Raw genomic sequence first — 27,133 nt, 5'->3', positions numbered from 1 at the left:
TGAAGAGGGAGGTGATATTAGCTTTTCTTGTAATTATTTGTCCAGTAAAAACTCCAGATAGCACAGCCCCATCTCCTGTCAATAAGTCCGGTTCGCAGAATAAGATAACAGTGTCTGTTTCTTATTTGTAGTATTCTGAAGTCCTGGGAAGCTGGCCTGTTTAAATGTTCACGACCTATGAGAAGGGCATATAAGAAACCATGGCACTCCCTTTTCAAAAAGAGCTGGAGAAATACAAGAACATTGATGAAGATGAGCTTCTTGGCAAGCTCTCAGAAGAGGAACTGAAACAGTTGGAAAATGTTCTTGATGACCTAGATCCCAAGGTTAGTGACCTAGAACTGAAGCAGCGTGGTTCATGATAGTATGGAATAAATAGTGGCAGCTTGGTCCTTTAACAATGGTGTAGAGATCCCTTAGCTGCAAATACAAATTCTGGGTTCTTCCCCTGATTGGTTCTGGGTCACTCACTCTGACAAATTCATGAAGAACCGCAGTAGCCACATCTTCGGTATAATATGGCAAGAGTATTTCTCAAAAAACAGTTTAATGTAAATGGTAAAAAATATTTTCCTTTGCTTGAGAAAGGACTAGTCTGACTTAGGGAAGAAGAAAGAAAGAGGGAAATAGAACAAATCTTACCATAGTTCTTCTGTGAGGTCATACACTCTACTGGGCACAGAAGCCCTTGGGGTAAATTGTCTTATTCCTGTTCAGGAGCACCTGGGCAGCTCAGTCAGCTGAGTGTCTGAGTCTTGATTTCAGCTCAGGTCATGATCCCATGGTCATGGGATCAAGTCCCATGCTGAGTGTGAAGCCTGTTTGGGATATTCTCTCTCTCTTTCCCTCCCTCCCTCCCCCTCTCCCCCTCTCCCCCTCTCCCCCTCTCCCCCTCTCCATGTTTTCTCTCTCTAAATGAAATTTTAAAAATTTAAAAAATTTAAAAATATTCCCATTTCATATATGAGAGGGACAAACTAGGAAAGGTAGTTGAAATAAGATCCCATATTAGTAAATACCAGAAGTGGTATTTAAACCAGGTCTTTAACCCCAAATACAGATATTTTTCATATCTCATTTATAAAAAAATGCATAAATAATTTGAAACCTTTGGTGATATTACAACAACGGATAGATTTGAATTATCATAACAATACTATCATGTAAATTTAAGTGGAGCTTCTAATATTTTCATGAGCTCTTGAAACGCTAAGTAGCTTGTTACAGTGTTTGTTTAGCAAACACTTTCTTCAGCCCTGATAGTGTTATCTTAACCTGAGAATCCGAGGCATTCAAAATAATGAGTTTTACTATAAATAAAAATGTCACTAAAAATATTTATATGATATCTTGATAAGCCAGACACTGGATATTTTATTTACTTTTAAAAATGTTTTTGTTTTTGAAACTTAAGGAATCCCTAAGCTTCATCAAGTAGGTATCAGCATCTACCGTATTTGCTTACATGCTTGGATGTTTTCCTAGGAGAGAGGCTAGAAATAGGAGAGGATAGCCACATTGGCTCCTCGTTAGTCTCCACATGCCTGCCTCGGAGCACCTTGGGTGCAGAGCTGGCCAAACCTAAGTGTGATCTGTGAGGAAGGAGGCCACAAAGGGCAGCTGGACTTTTGCCACCACATTCCAGAAAGCACCTACAGAAGACTCGGAGGCTGCTCTAGCTGTTTGTGTTCTGCCTGCACTCACTGGGAGCCTTCCCCTCAGCCAGGATGTTAGAGCAAGTAGGGGCTCAGAGGCATGCCGGAGACCTTAGTCCTCAGTTCACACATGCGTCTCTACACAGGTGCCCCTCCTGCCCCGTTATCAGCAGGGCTGGGGTGGGGGCCGGGTAACAGAACATCAGTAGAGCAAACACCTTCCTTCTCCCTCACACCTCTGTGTCATCAGAGCGCCCTGCTACCAGCTGGATTGCGACAGAAAGACCAGACACAGAAAGCAGCCACTGGCCCATTTGATCGCGAGCATCTCCTCATGTACCTGGAGAAGGAGGCTTTGGAACAGAAAGACCGGGAAGACTTTGTGCCCTTTACTGGAGAAAAGAAAGGTAAGGACCCCAGGCACCACATCCTGGGACAAAGGGCCTCCCGATATCTTGTCACAGGGGGTCCAGCAAGGGACCTGACCTGCAAGTAGGAAGGAAGCCCAAGAACTGGACTCTTTATGAAAGAAACATGACTTGCTTTCACAGTCAGTGTACATTTGTCCAAACCTGTAGAAAGTGCACCACCAAGAGTGAACCCTAATATAACCTATGGACTTTGGGTGATAATGATGTCAATGTAGCTTCATCAGTGATAACAGACGTACCACTCTGCTGCAGGATGTCGTTGGGGGTGGGTTTGTAAGTGTGGGACAAGCAGTATATGGGAACTCTCTGTACTGTGCTCTATGAACCTAAAACTCCTCCAAAAAAAATAAAGTTTATTAATTACAAAAAAATATATGGCACAATATAGGCTAAATAAATAAATACTTAGAGTGTAATGGTACTCAGGTTAGTTGTATGAAAAATATCTTCAGCCTCAAAGAAAAAGCTTTGGCAGTGTGAGGTAGTGTCATGCCTGAAAGAAGGTTCTGTAATCATTGGTGTGTTTCTCTTAGCCCGGTGCTTCACCAGCTGCAGACGTGCCCTCAAGGCCTTTCTTCTAGGATGGGTCTAGCATAGCTGCGGCACCAGACCCTAACCTGAGATGCTACCATTAGAGACCAGTACAGTCCACCATTCCCTCAGCCAGCATGTACCAGGCACCAGGTGCAGGGGCCACAGTGAATAGGACCCTACCTTGCCCTCCAGAAGCTTGTGGTCTAGTGAGAGAAGCACTGTGATAGTCCTGGTCCTGGTGAGGCTCTGAGAAGCAAAGGGATATTCCTTCAAGACAAGGAAAGCCCATCCTCCTTAGCCCCTAACCCTGGGCTCCCATTTGGAGGAAAAGGAGGAAAAATGGGTCCCAGTAGCTTGTGCAGTTTCCTCAGCTACAGACAGTGACATGAGCCTGTAGATACTAATGGAATCATTGGTAACCTTCTGGCAACTACAGTCTTTTTCAAATGCAAATCAGATCATGTCATTCCCCTGCTTCAAGTCTCAAATCCTTACTGTGGTCCTCAGAGCCCTGGGAGAGCTCTCCTTGCCCACCTCCCTGATCTCATTTCCCCTTCCTTTGCTAAGCCTTAGCCCCACCATCTTTGTTCATTTCCCCAAATTTGCCGAGTTCCTTTCCCATCCCAGGGCTTTCTCATGGCACCTTCCTTCTGACCCACATTCCCATTTTTCACATTCTAAACATCTCAGCTTAAATGTCGGGTCCTCGGGCTTTCCCTGACCTTCCCTTCTGTCTGCCGTGACACTCATTTATTGCTTTCACAGCACTGTTGCAGTGTTGTTCATCCTTTTGTCTGTTTACTTGGGGTTCTGTGTGTTTCCCACATTAGATGAGATCCCTAGAGTGGGACTGGGTCTCTTGCATCCCAGCAAAGAAACTGACACAGGGGAGGCACTTGATAAATAGTGGTTCAAGTGAATGCCATTTCAGAACTTCTGTTCGGGCCCCTGATGAGGGGTGGGGGGAAGGAGGACAGCTCCTGAGTTGGCATGAGTCAGAGCAACATCTGGCTCTCCTCTGAATTGTGCACACTTGATGAATCAGGCACCACTGATAATGTCAATTTATTAAGATAGTGAACTTGGACAGTGACAAACTGGGCAAATTACTAAGGACTACCGTAGAAATATGGAGCTGTTTCTATGGCAGCCTAGCTGCTGTTGGACCAATTTCATTGTGAAAGAAGACTTACAATGTCAGATCTTTAATGGAATCCCAATTAACATCTAATGTTAGGGTAGTGACCGAATAATAAGAGGGAAGCTGTGGTTGCTTCTTCTCAGAGTACAGGTCAGGGGGAGCAGCAATGGTAAATTATCTCTCCATCCAGATTAATTTCCAGATGTTTCAGAGGGGAGTTAGGAGTCCAGGAGCAGTCTTGAGTAGTAAATGGGAATACAGAAAGGGCACACAAGTTGCCCAGTACTTAGGAGAAGGTTGAGAAGCAGCACAGTTGGACAAAATGAGCAGAGAGCAAGTTTTCCATACAGAGTGGAGGGATCAGAGCAGAGTCTGCAGGGCCCCTGGGAGGACCAGTGCATGATGTGGGAGCAGGGGGAGGCGATCATGAAGGCCTCAGGAGAGGGGCTGTACAACCTCAGTTCTGAACACCATGTGCCCTGGGCCCTCAGGTTCCCGGGCCACATTTAACTCTCCGTGATGGTTTTATTCACTTAGAATGTGATGTGTGGTTGGCGCCCCTAGGCGTGGATGTGCAGCAGCAATTGTCCTAAATTTGGACATCTGGGGGCCACCTGTGCACCTGGTGTTTCGGGTAATCCTAAACACTTCCAGGAAGGAGGAACGTAGAAGCCTATTTGATCTCTGGAACCGAGATCATCTGAGCCACAAGGAAAAGGCTTTGGGCTGCAGATGCTATGAAAAATAAGTCTGGGATAAACCCCAGTGTCTGAGATGTTATTGATTGGTTATTTTCTTTTTCATATTCTGTCTTCTGGTCATTCTTCTTGTATTTTTCATCATTCTCCAGTGTATTTTCCTTTTTTCTGGGAAATGTGGCAGTTTATGTGAGCTGAGACAGGAAGCAGGTTGATGGTCAAAGGTAGAGACCTTGACCCCAGATTGACCACAAGCAGTGGTGTTTCTCTAGGGTGCCCAGCTCTGCCTGGTCCCTGTTAACATATCCAACCAGTTGGAAGTTCTGGTAAACTCTGGTAAACAGCCCCTGCAACCAGGGACATCTCTTGGAGAGGATTCATGAAGGAGAGTTACTGACTTTGGGTTTGCCTTTACATTTCCATTGGGAGTAGGGAAGAGCTGGCTAGCCATAGAGACGTGGAAACAGTGTTGGTCCCCATTGGCTGAAGCTGGAGCCAGCTGTCTGTTCTACCCAAGGGACAGAGGAGAGGGCAATTGAAGGGTGAGTCTTTAGGGAACTCCAGAGATCAAAATGGAGGAGAACAATATCAAAGATCATGCCAAGAAGTAAGAGCAACTCCAAAAAAGAAACCAAGAATCAAAAACTGGAAGGAATTGGGAAAAAGTATAAGTAGGTGTGGAGTATTTGCTATGGCAGCTCTGAAATGTCCTGGATTTCCTTTTATGAGTCATTGCACATGTGGGATGTGGGTGCGCTAACCTGACTAAACGTAAGGAGCAGGTAACATGCGATTCTCCCACTGATGTGATCATTAGTCCAGAGGTTGAGGCTGGTGAGGTAGGGCATAGATATCAACATATTCAGGAGTAAGTCAGGGGCAGAATAAATGGAATCTGGCTGACAGGATGAAGCAGGAGATGCTGGCAGAGTATGTGCATGTGGGAAGCACAGAGTACCTTGATGTTCACAGACCACCACAATTTCTAAATATGTCAACCCTGATTTCTCCCTCTAAATTTTTTTAATGCTTATTATTTTTGAGAGAGAGACACAGAGGGCAAGCAGGGAGGGGTAGAAAGAGAGGGAGACACAGAATCAGAAGCACGCTCCAGGCTCTGAGCTGTCAGCACATAGCCGGATGAGGGCTCAAACTCACAGACCAGGAGATCATGACCTGAGCTGAAGTCAGATGTTTGACTGACAGAGCCACTCAGGTGCCCCTGATTTCTCCCTTTAAATCTGACTTCCTTTGGTATGCTCTAGAGTGGTGACTGTGTCCCCAGGTCACTAGGTCACTACACTAGTCCAAGTGACCCCAGATACAGCATCCTAGTGGTCAACAATCTCAATCTAGGGAGAAAAGCTGTGGAGGAATACCAGTTTGTCCCTCAGCAACATTTGGATAAATGTTTGGATGAATCCATTTCCAATTTGCAAGGTCTGAAACAAGAATACAAATATAAGTCCATGTGCCATTTTTCATAAATATTTAAAAGGTAACAAACTCTTAAAATATCTTTTATACTCTGGAGTGCCTGGGTGCTTCATTCGGTTAAGCATCTAACTCTTGATTTCGGCACAGGTCATGATCTCACAGTTCATGAGATTGAGCCCCACATTGGGCTATGCGCTGATAGTGTATATGACAGTGCATATGACAGTGCATATGTTTGGGTCACCTGAGAAGCTCAGTCAGTTAAGCTTCTGACTACTGATTTCAGCTCAGGTCATGATCTCATGGTTCATGAGATCGAGTCCTGCATTGGACTCTATGCTGACAGCTCAGGGCCTGCTTGGGATTTTCTCTCTCCCTCTCTCTGCCCCTCCCCTGCTCATACATGCTCTCTTTCTCTCTTTCAAAATATATGTGTATGTATATATATGTATGTATACATATGTTTCATATTCCTATAAATACACCTAAAAGGCCAGGATTCTTGAACTTCTAAAAGTTCCGTGGAAGCATATGAGTCTGTCTTACACTGCTAGGGCTTCAGGCATACATATCTGACACCCAGCCTACATATCCAAGCTTCATCCATACTCACCTACAAATAGCTTCCTCATGGCCTGGGGTGCACAGCAATGTGACCTGGGGAAGGGATTCATGCAGGCCCTGGAAGCAGGTTTAGGTGTCTTTGGGCAGAGAATTCCAGGGTCCCAGATGCCTGGAGCGTGGTCTAGCAGGTGGCCTGGATTCTAGATGGTAATGTCCCTTTGGCACCCTAACTCCTCCCTCGATATGTGGAGGAGGGAGATTGCAGGAGAGGAAGATCAGAGTGGGGCCTATGGCAGGGCCTGTCTTGTCCAGGTCTAAGGGCAATCAGAGGTGGAGAGGTAGAAAACACAGCTTCTCTCTGTTTAAAGACCGTAATCTCCTCAGATCTTTGTGTTATAGAATGCAGGGTTCCTCCTCTGACATTCCTTCCTTCTGATAGTGGATTAGTGACACTGCTATCCTCCCAGCAATTAAGGAATCCCTGTTGGGCATGCAAATTTTAGTGGCCGGAGCTGCATTGTCTGGTCAGTCCTTTTACCCTACCCTGGTCAGCAGCACACAATGGTTTTTGTTTTTCTTCTGGTTTAAAGGGAGAGTCTTCATCCCCAAAGAAAAGCCCATAGAAACTCGTAAAGAAGAAAAAGTGACCCTTGACCCAGAACTAGAAGAAGCTTTGGCCAGCGCCTCTGACACCGAACTCTATGATCTTGCAGGTTAGTCCTTACCTTTGGGAAGCTTTCCTGTCTGGCTTTGTGACCTCCAGGCACTCACTGGCATCCCCAGCAGCAGCCTTTGAGCTTCTCCGTAACTACTGATAAGGACTGCGATACCAGGTTGACTTCTGTCATTATGCAGCTGTAAGACTTGATGCAAGTGACTTAACCTCTCTGAGCAAACCTTACTTTGCTCTGTGTGTCTCAGCTGTAAAATGTAAAGTCCTATCTCAGCTTTAAAATGTCCCAAAAATACCTGTGCTACAAAATTCAAGAATTTGAGAAACCAAAGGGAATAAATCTAAAGGAGCATTGAGAATTTAAACCGTAAAACAATAACGCTTACTCTTTCTAAGAAGCTTTCACATTTGACATTTTATTGCATTTTATCATCATATTAAATATCCATGCAGCTCTTGCTCTTTCCCACAGTCACTGTTCCATTCTGATTGCTACTAAAAAGTTTGTTAGCTCAACCATGGAGCAGGAGTTATTTACCGTTGCATCCACACCGTAAGTAAAGCCATATTCAGCCCGATCTCCTCACCTTTTTCTAGTTTTCTTAACAGTAGCAACAAAATAGTAAATGTTGTTATGATTTGAATTGGTTATACATGCAGATAGGCAAAACACAAATAGTGTAAAAGAATGGGTAGTCGAGATGGCAGTAGATTAGGGATCAGCTAACTGTGACTTGCATCCTGTTTTTGTGAATAAACTTTTATTGGAACATAACAACAACAACAAAGACTATGTACTGAAAGTAAATTTCTGGGGCACCTGGGTGGGTCAGTCAGTTAAGCCATCCAACCCTTGATTTTGGCTCATGGTCATGATGTCACAGTTCGTGGAATTGAGCCCTGTCCCCTGCTGTGTGCTAACAGCACAGAGCCTGCTTAGGATTCTCTTTCACCCTGTCTCTCTGCTTGTCCCCCAATCGTGTTTTCTCTCTCTCTCTCTCTCTCTGTCTGTCTGTCTCTCTCAAAAATATATAAAGATTTAAAAAAGAAAGTTTCGTACCCTAATTAACCCCCTCCCACTTATAATATAGCCTTCAAGAAAGATTCTGTGAATATACCAGCATATTTGTGCATTAGTGGGATGCACTTTTTTCCAAGTGGGATGTAAATATGGATTATTATGGTTATTAGGTCACCACAGGGTAAAGGCACTTTCAAAAACAGTCCACAAGCTTTGGCAAGAATCCTCGCATGTTTATTCCACTGAAAGACATTTGTAATAATCATCAATCCTCCCTCCCAGGAGAACCAGCCATGCCTTCTTCTAAAAGCATGCCTGCCATCTCAGCTATATTTCCATTCCTTCTGTGAATAGGCAGTGGTCAGTATTAAGTTCATATATTTGAATCTCTCTCAGAAATCACTGCAGAATTTGAGGCACCTGCGTCATGCAGTTAAGAAGGTGCTTTGCAGTGACCTTTCTTCTTAGCCCTGTGGTTGCTGTGGAGAGATCCTGTCATGGTTACTGCTCCTCTCCAGGGTTGTCTCATGGTTTCTACTGGAATTGCCCAAAGGGAGAATGCCCGGCTGGGCTTGAATTCCCAGGAAATGCTGAAGAAAGGAGAAAGAGAAAAACACCAGTCATTTGGAAGAAGATAGAATCTGAAATTCATACAGTAAAACTAGGGGAATAATCCAGAAAGAAAATGATGTTGCTATCTCTACTCAGCCTCACCCCTTCATCAGGTGCTCCCCCAGAGCCCAGGAGGAAGCCCACCTGGGGGTGGGTGACAGCATCTTCTCTAGGGTGGACCTTTCTGGAAGATCAAGGAGGAAGCCCACCTGGGGGTGGGTGACAGCATCTTCTCTAGGGTGGACCTTTCTGGAAGATCACCCTGAGTGGGTGGGCTGACAGCCAGCAAGGTTTAGGAAACAGTGAGTGTCAGTGGCCTGTACACGTTACTGTGGCAGGTAGACAGCAGCACGGGAGCAGCAGCTGACCCTCAAGACCACACTTCCCGGAGCAGCTGTACCTTAGCTTGACCAACAGCCTCCTGGCCTAGAGATTTCATCTTGTCCATGCACATAGGCGCCATCAGTTTGGGGCAGATCCACTAACCAGATTCACAGGAAACAGATAAAACAAAAGTTGAAACTTCGCAAGGGGAGCCAATTTATAATTAGAAGTTGTTCATTGAAGGGGTGCGGTTAAGCATCCAACTTCAGGTTACAATCTCATAGTTTGTGAGCCCCACATCGAGCTCTGTGCTTACAGCTTAGAGCTTGGAGCCTGCTTATGATTCTGTGTCTCCCTCTCTCTCTGCCCCTCACCTACTTGTACTGTCTCTCCCTCTCAAAAATAAGCATTTTAAAAAATGTAAAAAATAAAAAAATAAAAAATAAAAAATCTAAAAAATAAAAAATGAAGTTACGCAGTGAGTATAGGGCCAAGGCAAGACATATTTGGATGACCTCAGTTGCCTGTGTTTATCAAATAGGGCATGTTCTCCTTAGGTAGTGATGAAACACTGACAAATTCTTATTTATTTAACAAGAATTTGTAAAGCACTTAGAACATTGTCTGACACATAGGAAGTCATTTAATCTTTGTAACACACAAAGTATAATTATTATCCCTGTTTTACAGATGAGGAAATTAGAGGCATTTAGTAACTTCCCAAGCCACACAGATGGTTTGTGGCAGAACCAGGATTCCAACTCTAGCTGACTGCTCCTGAGTGCCACCCTTAGCCCTGGATTTGTTGGCTCTCCTTATTTACCTATCTTGGGTTGCTATTGGCTGCCTCCCTCCTTCGGCTATGTCGACTACATTACAACTGATGAAGAGCTCTGAGATGCTCCTCAGCTACCTACTGACCAATGACCTGTTCTGGGATCCTTCTCCCAGTGGCCAGTCTCTGTACAGTTTCATCAGCAGAGCGGGCAGTTGTGTTTCAGCCTGCTCAGAGCTCATGCTCTCCCAGTGCTGTTTCTTGCGTCCTATGCTGCCTCCTGGTGCAAGCTCCCCATAATACAGGAGACTGAAAATCTCATTGTGCTTATCTGACCTTTTGTTGCTGACATCTCTCTCTCTCTCTTTTTTTAAATGTTCTTATTTATTTTTATAAATTTTTTTAACGTTTTATTTATTTCTGAGAGAGAGAGATTGCGTGAGAAGGGGAGGGTCAGAGAGAGAGGGAGACACAGAATCTGAAACAGGCTCCAGGCTCTGAGCTGGCTGTCAGCATAGATCCCGACACAGGGCCCGAACCCACGAACTGCGAGATCATGACCTGAGCTGAAGTCGAACGCTTTGACTGAGCCACCCAGGCACCCCAGCTGACATCTCTTTTATTTCCCACTCTAGGATGCTGTAGAGGGGAGAGGAAAACTGTTGGTCCTGAGAGATAGGGTGACTTATGAAAGAGGCCCATGATCTTTCTGCTATTTGCCTCTAGGAGAATACATGCCATAATCTATATAACGTTAGATCTTAGAATATTCTTAGACTCAGTCCCATTTTACAGATGAGAAAACAGAAAGGTTGAGTCTACTTAGCTAGATGGTCTGAGCAAGTTTTCAGTAATTGGGGGATATAACTGGACCATTGTCCCCAGATCCTAAATGATTCTACCTGTGTAGCCCCAGAAAGATATCTGAAGATTGCTGGTGGCCTTGGAAAGAGGTTTTTTAATATATAAGCTTATTTAACACTATATATGTCCCACACACTGTGCACGGCAGGGGTGGGTCTGGATACTTATCTTTATGAAATGAAGAATTGTTCTTCAAGAGACATATTAACATTGTGGACATCCTAATGTGCATTCCCATACTTACTGTATATTCACTGTTAATCTTTGTTTTTTAGCTGTTCTTGGAGTACACAATTTACTCAACAATCCAAAGTTTGATGAAGAAATGGCCAGCACGAAAGGTGGCAAAGTGCCCGTGAGAAGTAAGTTGATGCGGAGTCTGTGGTTTGTGAAACTTGAGAGCTTCAGGTGTTGTTGATAAGAGGGATGCCTGTTGAATCCAGAGTTCTATCCTTTGGGCTTTGAAGGTAGATTCCGTCCACTCACTAAGGGTCACTGGGCTCTGAGCATTCAAACCAGAATAGGAAAGCCAATAATCAAAGTTCTGTTTTGCAGCATAATGGACCAATCAGTGTGTTTTGTCCAGAACATACTCTGTTGTTGGGTCTGCTCAGCTAAAATATATGATTGCTGATAAAAAGGTTGCATAATCAACACAGATTGCAAACAGTTTCATGTTCCTAACGATGTTTTTAAATCAATTATAGTATTTTCAGCAAGTTCCCTTTTCTCTTTAGGTATCTTTTTTTTTTTTTTTTTTCCCTTAATAATGGACACAGGTCATTAGAATTTGAATACCCACTTCCCCGTGAGAGCGTGAAAGACACACTGGCATGGACTTACTGGCACAGAAAGTTCTTGGCCCCTGTTCTCCGTGTCAGCATTTCTCAGAAAAGCGTAAAGTTTTTTAGACTCTCTTACTTATTCATTAGTTACCTACTGAATACCTTAGGTGTCAGGAATGTCCTAGGTATGAAGATAAAAAATGGTCTCTGCCTAAAGGATCTTATCTGTCCATGGGAGGGACAGAGCAGTAATCAAGTAAGTTTGCTACAGTGCAATCTGGGTGCTATAAAATCTTGCAGGAGATCACAGATTTTTCTTAGGTTAAGTGTATTTTATTCTGTGTGAAGGAGGAGGCTTAGCAGGTGCTTTCTAGTCTGAGCAACATACTTACAAACCATCATTGATACTGAGCTATTTATCCAAACAATGAGCAGTATTACTTTTTTTTTCTGGCTTATTCATGCAGGTGAAAAATGTTTATCCTTTTTAACTTCTCTATCAAAGGGTAACATTCTGACAACATGTTTGTTATTAAAAGTCTGGTGCATAATCTTCTGGGCTTTTATGCACAGATATATCATTAACTTTTTTTAAGGCTTGATTTATTTTTTTAGCATTTTAGGTACACAGCAAAATTGAGCAGAAAGCACAAAGATTTCCCAAGTACTCCCTGCCCCCAATTCATGCATAGCTTCCCCCGTTATCAACATCTCCCACCAGAGTGGTACATATGTGACACTTGATGAACCTACAGTGACACATCATTATCACCCTAAGTCTGTTGTTTACTCTTGGGGCTGTACATTTGATGGGTTTGGACAAATGTATAATGACATGGATCTGCCATTATGGTGTCATGCAGCATAGTTTCACCTCTCTGTGTTTTCTTCTAGGGGGTTTATTGTTTTACATTTTACATTTAGGTGAAACATTTTGAGTTAATTTTTGTGAAGAGTATAAGATCTATGTCTAGATTCTTTTTTTATGTATGTGTTTGTGTGTGGGTATCCAGTTCTAGTGCCATTTGTTGAAAAAACTCTAAAGAAAAGAAAAGAAAGAAAACACTCTCTTCTCCATTGCATTGCCTTTGCTCCTTTATTGAAAATCAGTTGGCCATATTTATGTGGACTTATTTCTGGGCTCTCTACTCTTTTCTGTTGATCTGTTTGTCTATTCTTTCACCAATACCAGACTCTCTTGATTACTGTAGTTTCATAGTAAGTCTTAGAGTAGTGTCAGTCCTCCAACTTTGTTCTTTTTCAAGATCGGGTTGGTTATTCTGGGTCTTTTGCCTCTTCATATAAACTTTAACATCAATTTATTTAAAAATACAAAATAACCTTGCTGAGATTTTGACTAGGGTCGCACTGAATCTATAGCTCAAGTTGAGAAGAACTGTTGTCTTAACAGTATTGAGTCTCTTGCATTTATCCCTCCCTTTAGTTCTTTTTGATTTCTTGCAATAAAGTTTTATAGTTTCCTTCACCTAGATCTCATACAGATTTTGTTATACGTACAAATGAAATGCGTATTTCATTTTTCATTAACTTTTTTTCAAATTGTAGATCTCTTTTATCAGTATGTGTATGTTTGCCTTCTTCTTTTAATGAATAGATTGCATCTTATTTTGAGATTATGCCATAACTTATTTAACCATTTTCACACTGATGGGCTTTGCATTTATCATGTTTTGCTGTCGCAATATGTCAGTGAACATTCCTGAAAAGTATGTATTTGTGCTGTTTTTTCTGTAGATTAGACTCCTAGATACAGAATTGCTGGGCCATAGAGTACCCACATTTTACATGTTGATAAGTAAGGCCAAATTACTCCCAAAAAGTTTGTACCAGTTTACGTTCTCACCAACATAAGAGGATGTGTTTTACTCCCTAATTGTTGTCAATTCTCCATGTTATCTCTTTTTACATTTTTGTGCTAGTCAAGTGGGTTTCATTTTTTAACTTCACAATTTAATTACTTTTTATATTTTTGGTTGAGTGACAGAGATTCTTCTGATCATATTATGTGTTCATTTTTAATTGGGTTGTCTACTAATTTGTAGGAGCTCTGTGTATATTGGGATAGTAACTGTTTGTATGTTACATACATATTGCAAATGTTTTGTTAACTGCTTTTGAGAATTGTTCCATTCTACCTCTCTGTCCTTTTCTCTTCCCATACCTTCCTCAAAACTAAAGCTCCAAAATAGAAATTAGAGAAGGGTGAAGTATGGTCAAGAGGCCAAAGGGGGCACCTGGCTGGCTCAGTCAGTGGAGCAGCTCTTGAACTCAGGGTCATGAGTTTGAACCCCACATTGGGCATGGTGCCTACTTAACAGGAATAAATAAATAATTTTTTTTTTTTAAAAGGCCAGAGGAAAAGTATGGTTTTGGAAATGAAGAGACTTCGTTATTTCATTTTTGCATCGGAGGTCCTGTGGCTTGATGATTATAGTCTGAAAGTGGTCTATATACAGCAGCAATAACTACTTGTGGACTTAGGGGGTGGGTTGGAGTTTGCCATGGGGCCTCCTAAACTTTTGGTTCCATGTAGCGTCAGCCACTGAGACTTCTCATTGCAGTTGAGAAATGTCATTGTTTAAAACTGTGACTTGAAACTGTACCATTCACATGTTTGCTTAGTTGAGAATCAGCCTTACTATCATTGATATTAGAGTATTCTTGGAATCGGAGCATAGGAAGGAAAGGTCTTTTGGGGGGGAAGTCATCTTTGATTTTGGCAGGAGAGCCCTTACAAAATTAAAACTTGTGTGTTAGATGTGGTCAAAGGTGAGAAGGTCAAGCCAGTATTTGAGGAGCCACCCAATCCCACCAATGTTGACCTGAGTCTGCAGCAGATGAAAGCCAATGATCCCGGCCTGCAGGAAATCAACCTCAACAACATTAAGGTATTGCATTATGATTATTGTCAGTCACTTGATTTATCATGAGGTTAAAAAAATTTAATGGAGATGTCTGATTGCCGGTTTTCACACCTGTTTCCATTCCTTTGTAGTCACTGATTTTGAGACAAGCTATCCTACTCAAAAGAAGACATTTTTAGAAAGTGATTTCTAGAATTCTTTGGAAAGAATCACAGTATTTGTGTTAAACAAAGAATGATGGTTATCTATTGCTGAGTAATAAAGTACTCCAAAACTTAGAGGCTTAAAACAACAAACATTTGTTGGTTCACACAGTTTTTGAGCATCAGGAATCAGGACTTAGCTGGATAGCTGTGGCTCAGGGTCTCAAGTGAGGCTATAGTAAAGCTGTCATCAAGGGCTGCAGTCAGCAGAATGCTTGACTGAGGCAAAAGTGTCCACTTCCCAGATAGCACACTCATGTGGCTGTTGGCAGGAAGCCTCAACTTCTCATCACATGGGCTGCTCCGTAGGGCGGCCTGAGTGTCCTCACATCATGACAGCCTTCTTCTCCCAGAGGGAGTACCTGAAGAGAAAAAGAACAAACAAGCAGGAAGCCACAGAGCCTTTTATGGTCTATTCTCTGAAGTCACACATTGTCACTTCTGCTTTATTTTATTTGGTAATTAGTCATGTTACTCTCAAAGGGAGAGGAAGGAAGTTGGGGGGGGGGAGGGTTGGAGATGAAGAGAGATGAGGAGAGAAAGATGGAGAGAGAACATTGCCTGGTATCTATTTTGTTACTTCATATTGGGCAAACATCTGCCATTTAATAATAATAACTGATTTGTGTTGAGTAATCACTATGAGCCTTATCCTTTACTAAGTCTTGAAATTTATTACAGTAGTTCCATGTTGCTGCGGTTTTGCTTTCTATGGTTTCACTTCCCTGCATTCAGCCACCACAGCGCAGAAGTAGATGATCCTCCTGACAGACTGTCAGAAGGTCAATAGTAGCCTAACCCTCTATCACAGGGCTTATGTCATTCACCTCACCTCATCTCATCACATAGGCGTTTTATCTTCTCCCATCATCATAAGAAGGGTGAGTATAGTTGTATTTTGAGAGAGAGAGGGGGACCACATTCATTTAACTTATATTACAATATATTGTTACAATTGTTCTGTTTTATTATTGGTTACTGTCGTCAATCTCTTACTGTGCCCAATTTATAAATTAAACTTATTCATAGGTATATATGTATAGGAAAAAACATAACGTATATAGTGTTCAGTGCTATCTGTGGTTACAGGCATCCACTCCATATCTTGGGACATATCCCCCATGGATAAGGGAAACTACTGTATCTCATATAATCCATAGGGACACTTAAGGATGTTAAATTGCTCATGGCCACGGAGCTAGTCTGTAGTGCACCCAGGACTCCTATCAACCTCTAGTGGACCCCATATTGCCTCTCTCCCAGTGGTCAGGACTGTGCTAAGTGCTGTGAAAGACAGGGTAAGATTCATTTTGTCTCTATTCTGAAAAAAACTTATATTAGGAGAAAAACACCAAGTCAGTATCAACATGATGTGGTAAGCCCCCAAATGTTGTGGAATTGCAGATAAGGAAATTTTTTATCTTGCCTAGGAAAGCCAGTAAATGAAGGAGGTGATATTCAGCTAGGTCTTGAAAAATGAGTAGGGATTAATCAGAGAAAAGGACAATAGAATTTCCAGGCAAAGGGAAAAATGTACTTAAGAGTAGGGAGGGGAGAAAGACCATGGTATATTAAAAGAATGGCACATAGATTAATCTGGCTAGAATATAGAGAATGAAAGAGAAAAAGAGGGAAGTTTGGTATGTGCATCATTTCTTGGTCAGAGTGAACAGAACCGGGAGGCCAGACTGTCATGTTGTGTTAGATTCCCTTATTAGACACTAAGTGGTGCTATGGGCCCAGGATGGCTTGGTTGTTGGAGGATGGGTAATGAGTATTTTAGAAGGGATGTCAACATTTAGCCATCTAAATGCATAAGGTATTTAAAAGCTGTGGGTCTTGACTTGGGGTAGGGGAGCTACAGAATGGTCTATCAATTCTCTGTGCCTTCCCCCATTTTAGAACATTCCAATTCCAACCCTGAAGGAATTTGCAAAGGCTCTGGAAACCAATACTCACGTAAAGAAGTTCAGCCTGGCTGCAACCCGCAGCAATGACCCTGTGGCAATTGTGAGTAAAATTTCAGAAATATTACATGAAAATATTTAATTCATTAGAAACTATTTTTAATGTGCTCTATAAATTAACAATTTTTAGATCTGGTAATTTTCTTAATTTTTTTTTTTTACATTTATTTATTTTTGAGAGGACAGTGCAAGACAGAGCATGAGCCAGGTAGAGGCAGAGTGAGAGGGAGACACAGAATCCAATGCTGGCTGCAGGCTCCGAGCTGTCAGCACAGAGCCTGACATGCGGCTCGAACCCATGGACCATGAGATCATGACCTGAGCCAAAGTCAGACATTGAACCAACTGAGCCACCCAGGTGCCCCTAGATCTGATAATTTTCTACACAGTTAAACAGTTAAACACGTTAGTTATAATAAGACAATAAAACAGAACCCATCTGTCAGGCACTTTGAGTTAACTCAAATTTTGTTAGCACTACACTTTTAGGAAAAATAAATAAGATTAGATTAGGCGTTTAGCTAAATAAATATTTAGCTTTTGCTCTGTACTTAGTACAAATTTTCTGAAGCTTTTGCATCTATACTAACATAATGTCACAGTCAATGGATATTGTAAGACTCCCAAATCCTGCAAGAACTGAGCACATATAAAAGTATTAAAGTATATTTTATTTTAATCTTTGAAATGGCTTAGTATGTTTCAAAAATATGTTAAACAACCAGATCTTAAAACATATCTTTGTTAACCAGAATACGAAAAAAAAATAACCAACCAAAAGCCCTGTTTCTTCCATGCATTTTAGATAATTCAGCTAAGTAAGGAAGGCCCTTGGCCCAAGTAAATATGACAACTGTTACCAACATCAATGGTATTACTATTAAGAGCTAACATTTCTTTAGCAATTAGTAAGCTCTATGCATTACACATGTCAACTCACCTAATCCTCAATATAATACTATAAGGTATGTACTATTATTAGTTCCCACAAATGAGCAATCTGGGGCTCAGCGAGGTTAAATATGTTTTCCAGGGTAAACACAGCCAATAAGTGGCACCACCAGCTCTTCCTGATTCTACACCCAGGATGCTCTAACCATCAAGCTATGCTGTATTTATACACAATGCCTCAACAATCATACTCTTGCTAAAATATGTCACTTTTGGGGGAGCCTGAGCATCAGACTGTAATTCTATAGCATCTCATGCTCAGCCTTTGAATCAAGCTAGAAAAACAAATTTTCTTGACTTGATGATGTGATTTAAAGCAACATGTCTGTTAAAAGATCTAAAAAAGCATTAAAACAACATGAAAGTAATGGCTACCTGTCACAGGGTTAGCACAGAGTAGATGTTTGTACACTTGTTAATTGGGTGAATACCATGCCCTCCAACCTCTCAGCAATAGAGAATATTTCCATGATGACCACAACAAATATAAAATAAACACTCGTGTAGGAAGAACTAAGCTACAAAATTGATGTTTTCACCAGCAGTTATTGTATATCTCAATTTGTGGGTAGAAGGAAGTTTTGAATTTGAAGCTTATCATTAAAATAGTAAAAGAGCAGAACTAGATCATTAGAAAAGGTTAAATTAGCTATTTAAGGATTTTTATCAGTATATAATTTTATATAATCTCTGTCATTTGGTAGATTTGTTTTCAATAAAACAAAATATAGTACATTTTGTATATAAGTGACTAGGGTATGAATAAAGAAATGATTTGTCACTTTAGTATGTTACATTACATGGAAATAGGTTATAGTCCACTGTCAACCCTACTAGCAAATAATGCAACTTTTCCACTCGGTCAAATAGATAACTTGCTAAATGGTCTAAATAAATCCCAAATATAATCAGCTCTTTGATACTGTTTTTAGTGCAGCAGCTTTGTGTTGAATACATACCATGTGACTGGCACACCACACAATTGTAAGGAATAGTTGCAGTCCTTAAGGGTGTGAAGAGATAAGCCTCTCTGGCCTTATTCCTTGATGGCTTTGTATTGTCCAGCCCTCACCTGACTAAACCCAGGTAGCTCTCCTTTCAGTCATGCCAGAGTGGAGAAAGCACTTTACTATAGGTTGAGAATTAATTACCCCCCAGGCAGTGGAGATCTTTAAACTTTGATTATGCCTGACAACTTCCTGCAAAGAATTAAAGATGGGGGCATCTGGCTGGCTCTGTCAGTAGAGCATTTGACTCTTGATCTTGGGGTTGTGAGTTTGAGCCCACTTTGGGTGTAGAGATTACCTTGAAAAAAGAGAGAAGGAAAAAATAATGAAAAATCAGCGTTAAAGTGAAGTTTTAGGAGACTTTTCTTTTTAAGGTTCAGAAACAGATTCAGTGAAGCACTTGTGGGATTATTGTGAAGGTAGGCAAATTATGTGTATGTGAGATGGCATTATACCCATTTTATAGATGAGGCAACTGAGGCTCATAGAGGTTGAATAACTTAACTAAGATTACACAGCATGTAGGGGCGCCTGAGTGACTCGGTCGGTTAAGCATCTGACTTCGGCTCTGGTGATAATCTCGCAGTCTGTGAGTTTGTGTCAGGGTCTGTGCTGACAGCTCAGAGCCTGGAGCCTGCTTAAGATTCTGTCTCCAACTCTATGCCCCTCCCCCACTCAAGATTACCCGGCATGTAGACAAGCCAGGAAGTGAATTTAAGTGACCTGTAATCAGGTTCAGTTCACCATACCCCAAGTACTTCCATCTAACCACATCTCTAGCAGGGAGCAGAAAACATCCACATACATTTAAGAATGCTCTTTTAGACCGCACTATCCATAACAAATAAAATGGGGTAGCCACAAATGTAAGCCGCATGTATAATTTAAATTTTTTCTGGTAGCCACATTAAAAAAAAGAAATAGGTGGAATTCATTTTAAAAATATATTTTATTTGAACCAATATATCCTAAATGTTATCATTTAAAAATGTGAAAATGTAATAAGGTATTTTACATTATTTTTTTCATACTGCATCTTTGAAATCCAGTGCGTGTTTTATATTTACAGCACATCTCAATTCAGACCAGCCATTTTTCAAGGGCTTAAGATCCACATGTGCCTTGAGGCTACCCTTTCAGGATGGTACAGGTTTGGCCAATGCAGGAAACTGGATTTCCATACAATCCTGTGAAGTACAGACAGCAAAACCTCTTTTAAAATGTATTTCTTCTGTAATTATTTATATAACATTTAAGAAATCTAGTCTTTGTTTTACCAATGTTATCCCCAGCACATGTAATAGATGCTTAAATATTTGCTGAACTGAAATTAACTTGGGCCTACAGCCCAGGATTATGTTTGGCTGGGTCTCCCCTGTTTGTTCAGTATGAGAAAAGTGTTTTCTCAAGTTTAAAAGAAATTGGCAAGATCCTGGCTACTTGCCAGGAAGTCCTGCAACTTTTTTTTATAAAGGCCTAATTGCTCCAACATTTTGTTATTCTAATAATGAGCATGAATCCTGAAGCCTGGGGCGTCCATAAGGAAAAGCCTGATGCACTTCCTTCTGATGCTCTAATTAAAATGTGTACATTTAATTCTAATTAAGGACCTAGTAGTGAATAAATACACTTTAATTTACGTGGTGTACAATAATGTCAGTCCAAATCTTTGAGCTTTCTTTGCAGTTAAAGCAAACTGCTTGTCTAATACAGAGGATTATTCTTCTAGTCTGGTGCTTCTCAACTCACGGCTCTCCAGGGGACTTTTGGCAGTGTCCGAAGATATTTTTGGTTGTCATGACTGGTTAGGGTACTATTGGCATTTAATGTGTCTCAGAAGCTGCTAAACATCCTGGGATACACAGGACAACCTCCCACAACAAAGAATTCTCTGGCCTCGAATGTCATTGGTGCCAAGGTTGAGAAATCCTGTTCTGGTCCCAAGTTAGAGTCCTTCTCTTCCTTCTTCCTGTGTTTTCCACCATAAAAACAATTAAAATAATATGGAAGTTCCTTGTTCCATTCCCCAGAGGAATCAGTATTACTGATTACTGTTTTTCATTCTTCTAGTTGTTGTCTTTATAACTTTATTAAAGTGGTTGTCAATCCTGGTGAACATTAATCACTTGGAGAACTTTAAAAAAATATAGCGGTCCAGGCTACATACAGCCTGAGATTCTGATTTAATTCATCTGAGTTAGGACCCAAGCATTGGCATACATTTTGAAGCTTCTAGATCATTCTAACATACAGCCAGAGTAGAAAACCATTGATATATATACTTTTTTATTTTTGGTCTATCATCTTAGATGAGTTTTTGTTTCTCCATTAGAAAAGCTGATGGCAATTCTGTATTCTACCTTCATCCCTTTTCCTTTTTCTGCCTTCAAGTCATAGTTATTCCATTATGTTCACACATTTCAGCTTTATATGTTTTATACCATTATATTTTATGTTTTGTTAAGAGATTGCAGGAATGTAAAACTTATCACCAGTATTTATAATTACCTGATTATGCAAATACAGAAATTTCTGTTCTCATGGACCTTACAGTCTAGTGATTAATGCTGATCTGAGTCTTGTTACTTTGTTAAGTAACTTATCTTTTCTTACTAGAAATTTTTCTGAAATTTCACTTGTATGTGCCCACTTATGAGACTTTTTTACTCATTTTGCTGAGGATTCTTTTTCTTTTTAATGTTTGTTTATTTTTGAGAGAGAAAACAGTGCTTGAGTGGAGGAGGGGCAGAGAGAGAGACAGACAGAGAACACAGACGTGGGGCTGAAACTGTGAGATCATTACCGGAGCTGAAATCAAGTTTAACTGACTGAGCCCCCTTGGCGCCCCCTAGTGGGTTCTTTCAGATAAAGATTCATATTCTCTTCAACTCTAGGAAATTTTTTTCCTATTATTTTATAATTTCTTCCCCTCTGATGTCTTTTTTTCTTTTATCCCTCTGAAACTCCTACTAGATAAATGTATCTTTCCCTGTATCTTTTAACATTTCTTTCCTATTTTCTGTATCTTTGTCTTTTTACTCTACAGTCTTGGGAATATCCCAGATTTGTTCTCACTCACCAACTTGGTCTTCAGCCATGTTCATTTTGTAATTCTGGATGCCCGTTACTTTTTTTTATTTTAATGTAATATTTAAATTTGTCAAAACATTTTCTTTTACATATTCCTCTTCCCCCCCCATAATAACCAGTATTTACTTTATTAATTGAGTACGTTTTCTTTTCTTTTTTGGCGAGGGAAGAGGGACAATAACAATTAGAATGTTTATATTTGTTTCTGTTCCCTGAATGATCTCTGCTCCCTCTATGGCATGCTGTGCTATTGCTTGACTTGGCCTTTCTCTTCTGTAATGTTGGTTTTCCTAGTATGTCTGGCAATCACTGGTTGCCAGATATCTGAATAGAGAATGAGATTGTTTTGTGTAAACCAGGATCATTTCCTTTGTACTTGTGTAGATTTGTTTCACCAGCAGACCTCTCCCTTAAAAGGGAGACCCTCTCTATTTCTCCATTTGTCACCATCCAACAGGCTATGTATTTTCCTTATTAATGTTTCAACTGTTCTCCTGGTCAAATATAAGCTCTCTTTGGACAGTGATTTTTGTTTCCTCTGCTGCCGGCACACCGTAGAAGCCCCATAAATAGTCTTTTTTGAATAAATGGATGATGAGTGAATGAATGAATGAATGAATGCTTTTGTAAGCAGGCAGGTGAATTTTCCAGTAGCATTCTCTGAAGTGTATGTATGAGGAGCTAACAGGTAGCCTGGGAGTCCACCACAACTTTACAGTTAGGAGGGCTTCACTTTAGGAGGGGTACATTTCAATATATTTTATTCCTGGACATGGCTGCCTCTCCTCTCTGTTTCTCCCACGCCCTATCAGGTGGGGGGTCTGAAGGTGCTCTGTTTCTGCATGGCTTCTGTCTCAGGTCCTAGCACCCTCACTACGGGCTCTTCCTGGAAAATTTTTCATTGATAATTGTGCTGGCAGTTCTTTCTCAGGGAAGCTACAGGGAGGGGCGATGTGCTCTTCATCTGCTCTAGTTTTTCCATTTGCTCCAAAGGCAGGACTTGGATGAAATGCCCCAGTTGGGACTTAGCTCTAGCATCTCAGACAACAACTTTTGTGCTCATTTCTCCACCAGTCTTTCTTCTTTTCTGTATGTCAGGATTTCTTCAAGGGAATGTGGTGTTCTCTTTTTGTTTGTTTGGTTTTTCTTGCACTATGAGAGATCCAGTCACTGAAAAATTTTCTTTTTTTTTTTTTTTTAAGTTTATGGTCAAGTTAGTTTCCATATAATACCCAGTGCTCATCCCAACAAGTGCCCTCTTCCATGCCCATCACCCCCCTTACCATCTCCCCCACCCCCATCAGCCCTCAGTTTATTCTCAGTATTCAGGAGTCTCTCATGATTTGCCTTTCTCCCTCTCGCCAACTGTTTTTCCCCTTCTCCTTCCCCATGGTCCTCCATTAAGTTCCTCCTAATCCACCTATACGTGAAAATATATGGTGCCTGTCCTTCTCTGCCTGTCTTATTTTGCTCAGCATAACACCCTAGAGTTCCATCCATGTTGCTACAAATGACCAGATTTCATTCTTTCTCATTGCCATATAGTAGTCCATTGTATAGATAAACCACATCTTCTTGATCCATTCGTCCGTTGATGGACACTTAGGCTCTTTCCATGATTTGGCTAATGTTGAGAGTGCTGCTCTGAACATTGGGGTACATGTGCCCTATGCATCAGCACTCCTGTATCCCTTGGATAAATTCCTAGCAGTGCTATTGCTGGGTCATAGGGGAGTTCTATTGTGAACTTTCTGAGAAACCTCCACACTGTTTTCCAGAGGGGCTGCACCACTTTACATTCCCACCAACAGTGTAGGAGGGTGCCCATTTCTCCACATCCTCGCCAGCATCCAGAGTCTCCTGATTTGTTAATTGTAGCCACTCTGACTGGCATGAGGTGGTATCTCAGTGTGGTTTTGATTTGTATTTCCCTGATGAGGAGGGATGCTGAGCATCGTTTCATGTGTCTGTTGGCCATCTGGATGTCCTCTTTGGAGAAGTGTCTGTTCATGCCTTCAGCCCATTTCTTCACTGGATTATTTGTTTTTTGGGTGTGGAGTTTGGTGAGTTCCTTATAGATTTTGGATACTAGCCCTTTATCTGATATGTCATTTGCAACTATCTTTTCCCATTCCGTCGGTTGTCTATTTTATTGATTGTTTCCTTTGCCGTGCAGAAGCTTTTTATCTTTTTTTTAAATAGTTTATTGTCAAGTTGGTTTCCATATAACACCCAGTGCTCATCCCCACAAGTGCCCTCCTCCATGCTCATCACCCTCCTTCCCATCCCCCCACCCCATCAGCCCTCAGTTTGTTTTTGGCATTCAAGAATCTCTAATGGTTTGCCTCCCTCGCTCTCCCCCACTATTTTTCTACTTCTTCTCCCCAACGGTCCTCCGTTAAGTTCCTCCTAATCCTCCTGTACGTGCAAACATATGGTGTCTGTCCTTCTCAGCCTGACTTATTTTGCTCAGCCTAACACCCTCAAGTTCCATCCATGTTGCTACACATGGCCAGATTTCATTCTTTCTCATTGCCATGTCAGAAGCTTTTTATCTTGATGACATCCCAATAGTTCATTTTTGCTCTTGATTCCCTTGCCTTTGGGGATGTGTCAAGTAAGAAATTGCTGCGATTGAGGTCAAGGAAGTTGTTTCCTGCTTTCTCCTCTAGGGTTTTTATGGTTTCCTGTCTCGTATACAGGTCCTTGATCCATTTTGAGTTTATTTTTGTGTATGGTGTGAGAAAATGATCTAGTTTCATTCTTCTGCATGTTGCTGTCCAGTTTTCCCAGCACCATCTCTTAAAGAGGCTGTCTTTTTTCCATTGGATATTCTTTCCTGCTTTGTCAGAGATTAGTTGGCCATACAAGTATGGGTCCAATTCTGAGTTCTCTATTCTATTCATTGGTCTATATGTCTGTTTTTGTGCCAAGACCATACTTTCTTTTTTTTTTTTAATTTTTTTTTATTTATTTCTAGGAGAGAGAGAGAGAGAGAGACAGCGTGAGCAGGGGAGGGTCAGAGAGAGAGGGAGTCACAGACTCTGAAACAGCCTCCAGGCTCTGAGCTGGCAGTTAGCACAGAGCCCGACGCGGGGCTCAAACCCACGAACTGCGAGATCATGACCTAAGCGAAAGTCGGACGCTTAACCGACTGAGCCACCCAGGCGCCCCCATACTTTCTTTTTTTAAATTTTTTTATGTTTTATTTATTTCTGAGAGAGAGAGAGAGGCAGCATGAGCAGGGGAGGGTCAGAGAGAGAGGGAGACACAGAATCTGAAACAGGCTCCAGGCTCTGAGCTAGCTGTCAGCACAGAGCCCAATGCAGAACTCGAACCCACAAACCATGAGATCATGACCTGAGCCGAAGTCGGATACTTAACCTACTGAGCCACCCAGTTGCCCCCAAGACCATACTTCCTTGATGATTAAAACTTTGTAGTAGAGGCTAACGTCTAGGATTGTGATGCCTCCTATTTTGGTTTTCTTCTTCAATATTACTTTGGCTATTGGGGATCTTTTGTGGTTCCATACAAATTTTAGGATAGTTTGTTCTAGTTTTGAGAAGAATGCTGATGCAGTTTTGATTGGGGTTGCATTGAATGTGTAGATTGCTTTGGGTAGTAATGACATTTTAACAATATTTATTCTTCAGACCCATGAGCATGGAATATCTTTCCATTTCTTCGTGTCTTCTTCAATTTCCTTCACAAGTTTTCTATAATTTTCATCATACAGATCTCCTTTATCTTTGGTTAGGTTTGTTCCTAGGTATTTTGTGGGGTTTTTTTGTGCAGTTGTGAATGGGATCAATTTCTTGATTTCTCTTTCTGTTGCATTATTGGTGTCTAAAAATACAACCGATTTCTGTATGTCGATTTTGTACCTTGCAACTTTGCTGAATTTCTGGATGAGTTTTAGTAGGCTTCTGGTGGAGTCTCTTGGGTTTTCTATGTAGAGTATCATGTCGTCTGTGAAAAGTGAAAGTTTGACTTCTTTGCCAATTCTGATGCCTTTTTTTTTCCTCTTGTCTGATTGCTGATGCTACGACTTCCAGCACTATGTTAAACAACAGTGGTAAGAGTGGATATCCCTGTTGTGTACCTGATTTCAGGAGGAAAGCTGTCAGTTTTTCCCCATTGAGGATGGTGTTAGCTGAGGGCTTCTCATAGTTGGCTTTTATAATGTTTAAGTAAGTTCCTTCTATCCCGACTTTCTTAAAGGTCTTTATTAAGAAGGGATGCTGTATTTTGTCAAATGCTTTTTCTGCATCTATCGACAGGACCATAGTTATCTTTTCTTTTGTTAATGTGATGTATCACATTGATTGATTTGTGAATATTGAACCAGCCCTGTAACCCAGGAATGAATCCCACTTGATCATGGTGGATAATTTTTTTCATGTGCTGTTGGATTTGATTTGCAAGTATCTTGTTGAGGATTTTGCATCTGTATTCATCAAGGATATTAGCCTGTAGTTCTCTTTTTTTTCCTGGGTCTCTGTCTGGCTTGGGAATCAAAGTGATGCTGGCTTCATAGAATGAGTATGGAAGTTTTCCTTCGATTTCTATTTTTTGGAATACCTTGAGAAGAATGGGTATTAATTCTGTTTTAAACATCTGGTAGAATTCCCCAGGGAAGCTATCTGGCCCAGGGCTCTTATTTGTTGGGCGAGTTTTGATAACTAATTCAATTTCCTCACTAGTTATGGGTCTCTTCAGATTTTGTATCTCTTCCCGTGTGAATTTTGGTAGTGAATGTGTGTTTGGGAATTTGTCCATTTCTTCTAAGTTGTCCAGTTTGTTGGCATATAATTTTTCATAGTATTCCCTGATAATTGCTTGTATTTCTGAGGGGTTGGTTGTAACAAGTCCATTTTCATTCGTGATTTTGTCTATTCGTGTGCTGTCTCTTTTCTGTCTGGCCAGAGGTTTGTCAATTTTGTTTATTTTTTCAAAAAACCAACTCTTGATTTCATTGATCTGTTCACCTGTTTTTTTGGTTTCTATATTGTTTATTTCTTCCCTGATTTTTATTATTTCTCCTCTCCTGTTGGGTCTGGGTGCTCTTGTTGCTCTCCCTCTAGTTCCTTTAGGTGAGCTGTTAGATTTTGCACTTACGCTTTTTCTAGGCCTGGAGTGCAATGTACTTTCATCTTAGGGCTGCCTTTCCCGCATCCCATAGACTTTGGATTGTTGTGTTTTCGTTTTTGTTTGTTTCCATATATTTGTAAATTTCTTCTCTAATTGCCTGATTGGCCCATTCTTTCTTTAGTAGGGTGTTCTTTAGCCTCCATGTTTTTGGAGGTTTTCTAGGCTTCCTCTGACTGATTTCAAGTTTCATAACATTATGATCTGAAAGTGTGCATGGTCTGATCTCAATTGTTTTATATTTATTGAGGGCTGCTTTATGTCCCAGTATATGATCTATCTTGGAGAATATGCCATGTGCACTTGAGAAGAAAGTGAATTCCATAGCCTCAGGATGTAGAATTCTAAATATATCTGTCAAATCC

General features: G+C 41.0%; 1 protein-coding gene across 3 annotated transcripts in view; it reads left to right on the top strand.

Annotated features, from left to right (window-relative positions):
* TMOD2 (tropomodulin 2) overlaps positions 1-27,133 on the top strand; it is an 82,627-nt gene that overhangs the window by 35,171 nt on the left and 20,323 nt on the right. For all 3 annotated transcript variants that reach the window (XM_039237143.1, XM_039237144.1, XM_039237142.1), the window contains 6 exons: positions 132-326; positions 1,906-2,062; positions 7,051-7,173; positions 11,005-11,091; positions 14,293-14,423; positions 16,505-16,612. In XM_039237143.1, the coding sequence (XP_039093074.1) occupies positions 201-326; positions 1,906-2,062; positions 7,051-7,173; positions 11,005-11,091; positions 14,293-14,423; positions 16,505-16,612 (732 nt within the window). In that variant the 5' untranslated portion in view covers positions 132-200. The remainder of the gene's footprint in view (positions 1-131; positions 327-1,905; positions 2,063-7,050; positions 7,174-11,004; positions 11,092-14,292; positions 14,424-16,504; positions 16,613-27,133) is intronic.

The sequence above is a fragment of the Hyaena hyaena genome, unplaced genomic scaffold (genome assembly GCF_003009895.1).
Source record: "Hyaena hyaena isolate Hyena2069 unplaced genomic scaffold, ASM300989v1 scaffold_120, whole genome shotgun sequence".
NCBI lineage: Eukaryota > Metazoa > Chordata > Mammalia > Carnivora > Hyaenidae > Hyaena > Hyaena hyaena.
This window is presented reverse-complemented; position numbering and strand designations above follow the sequence as displayed.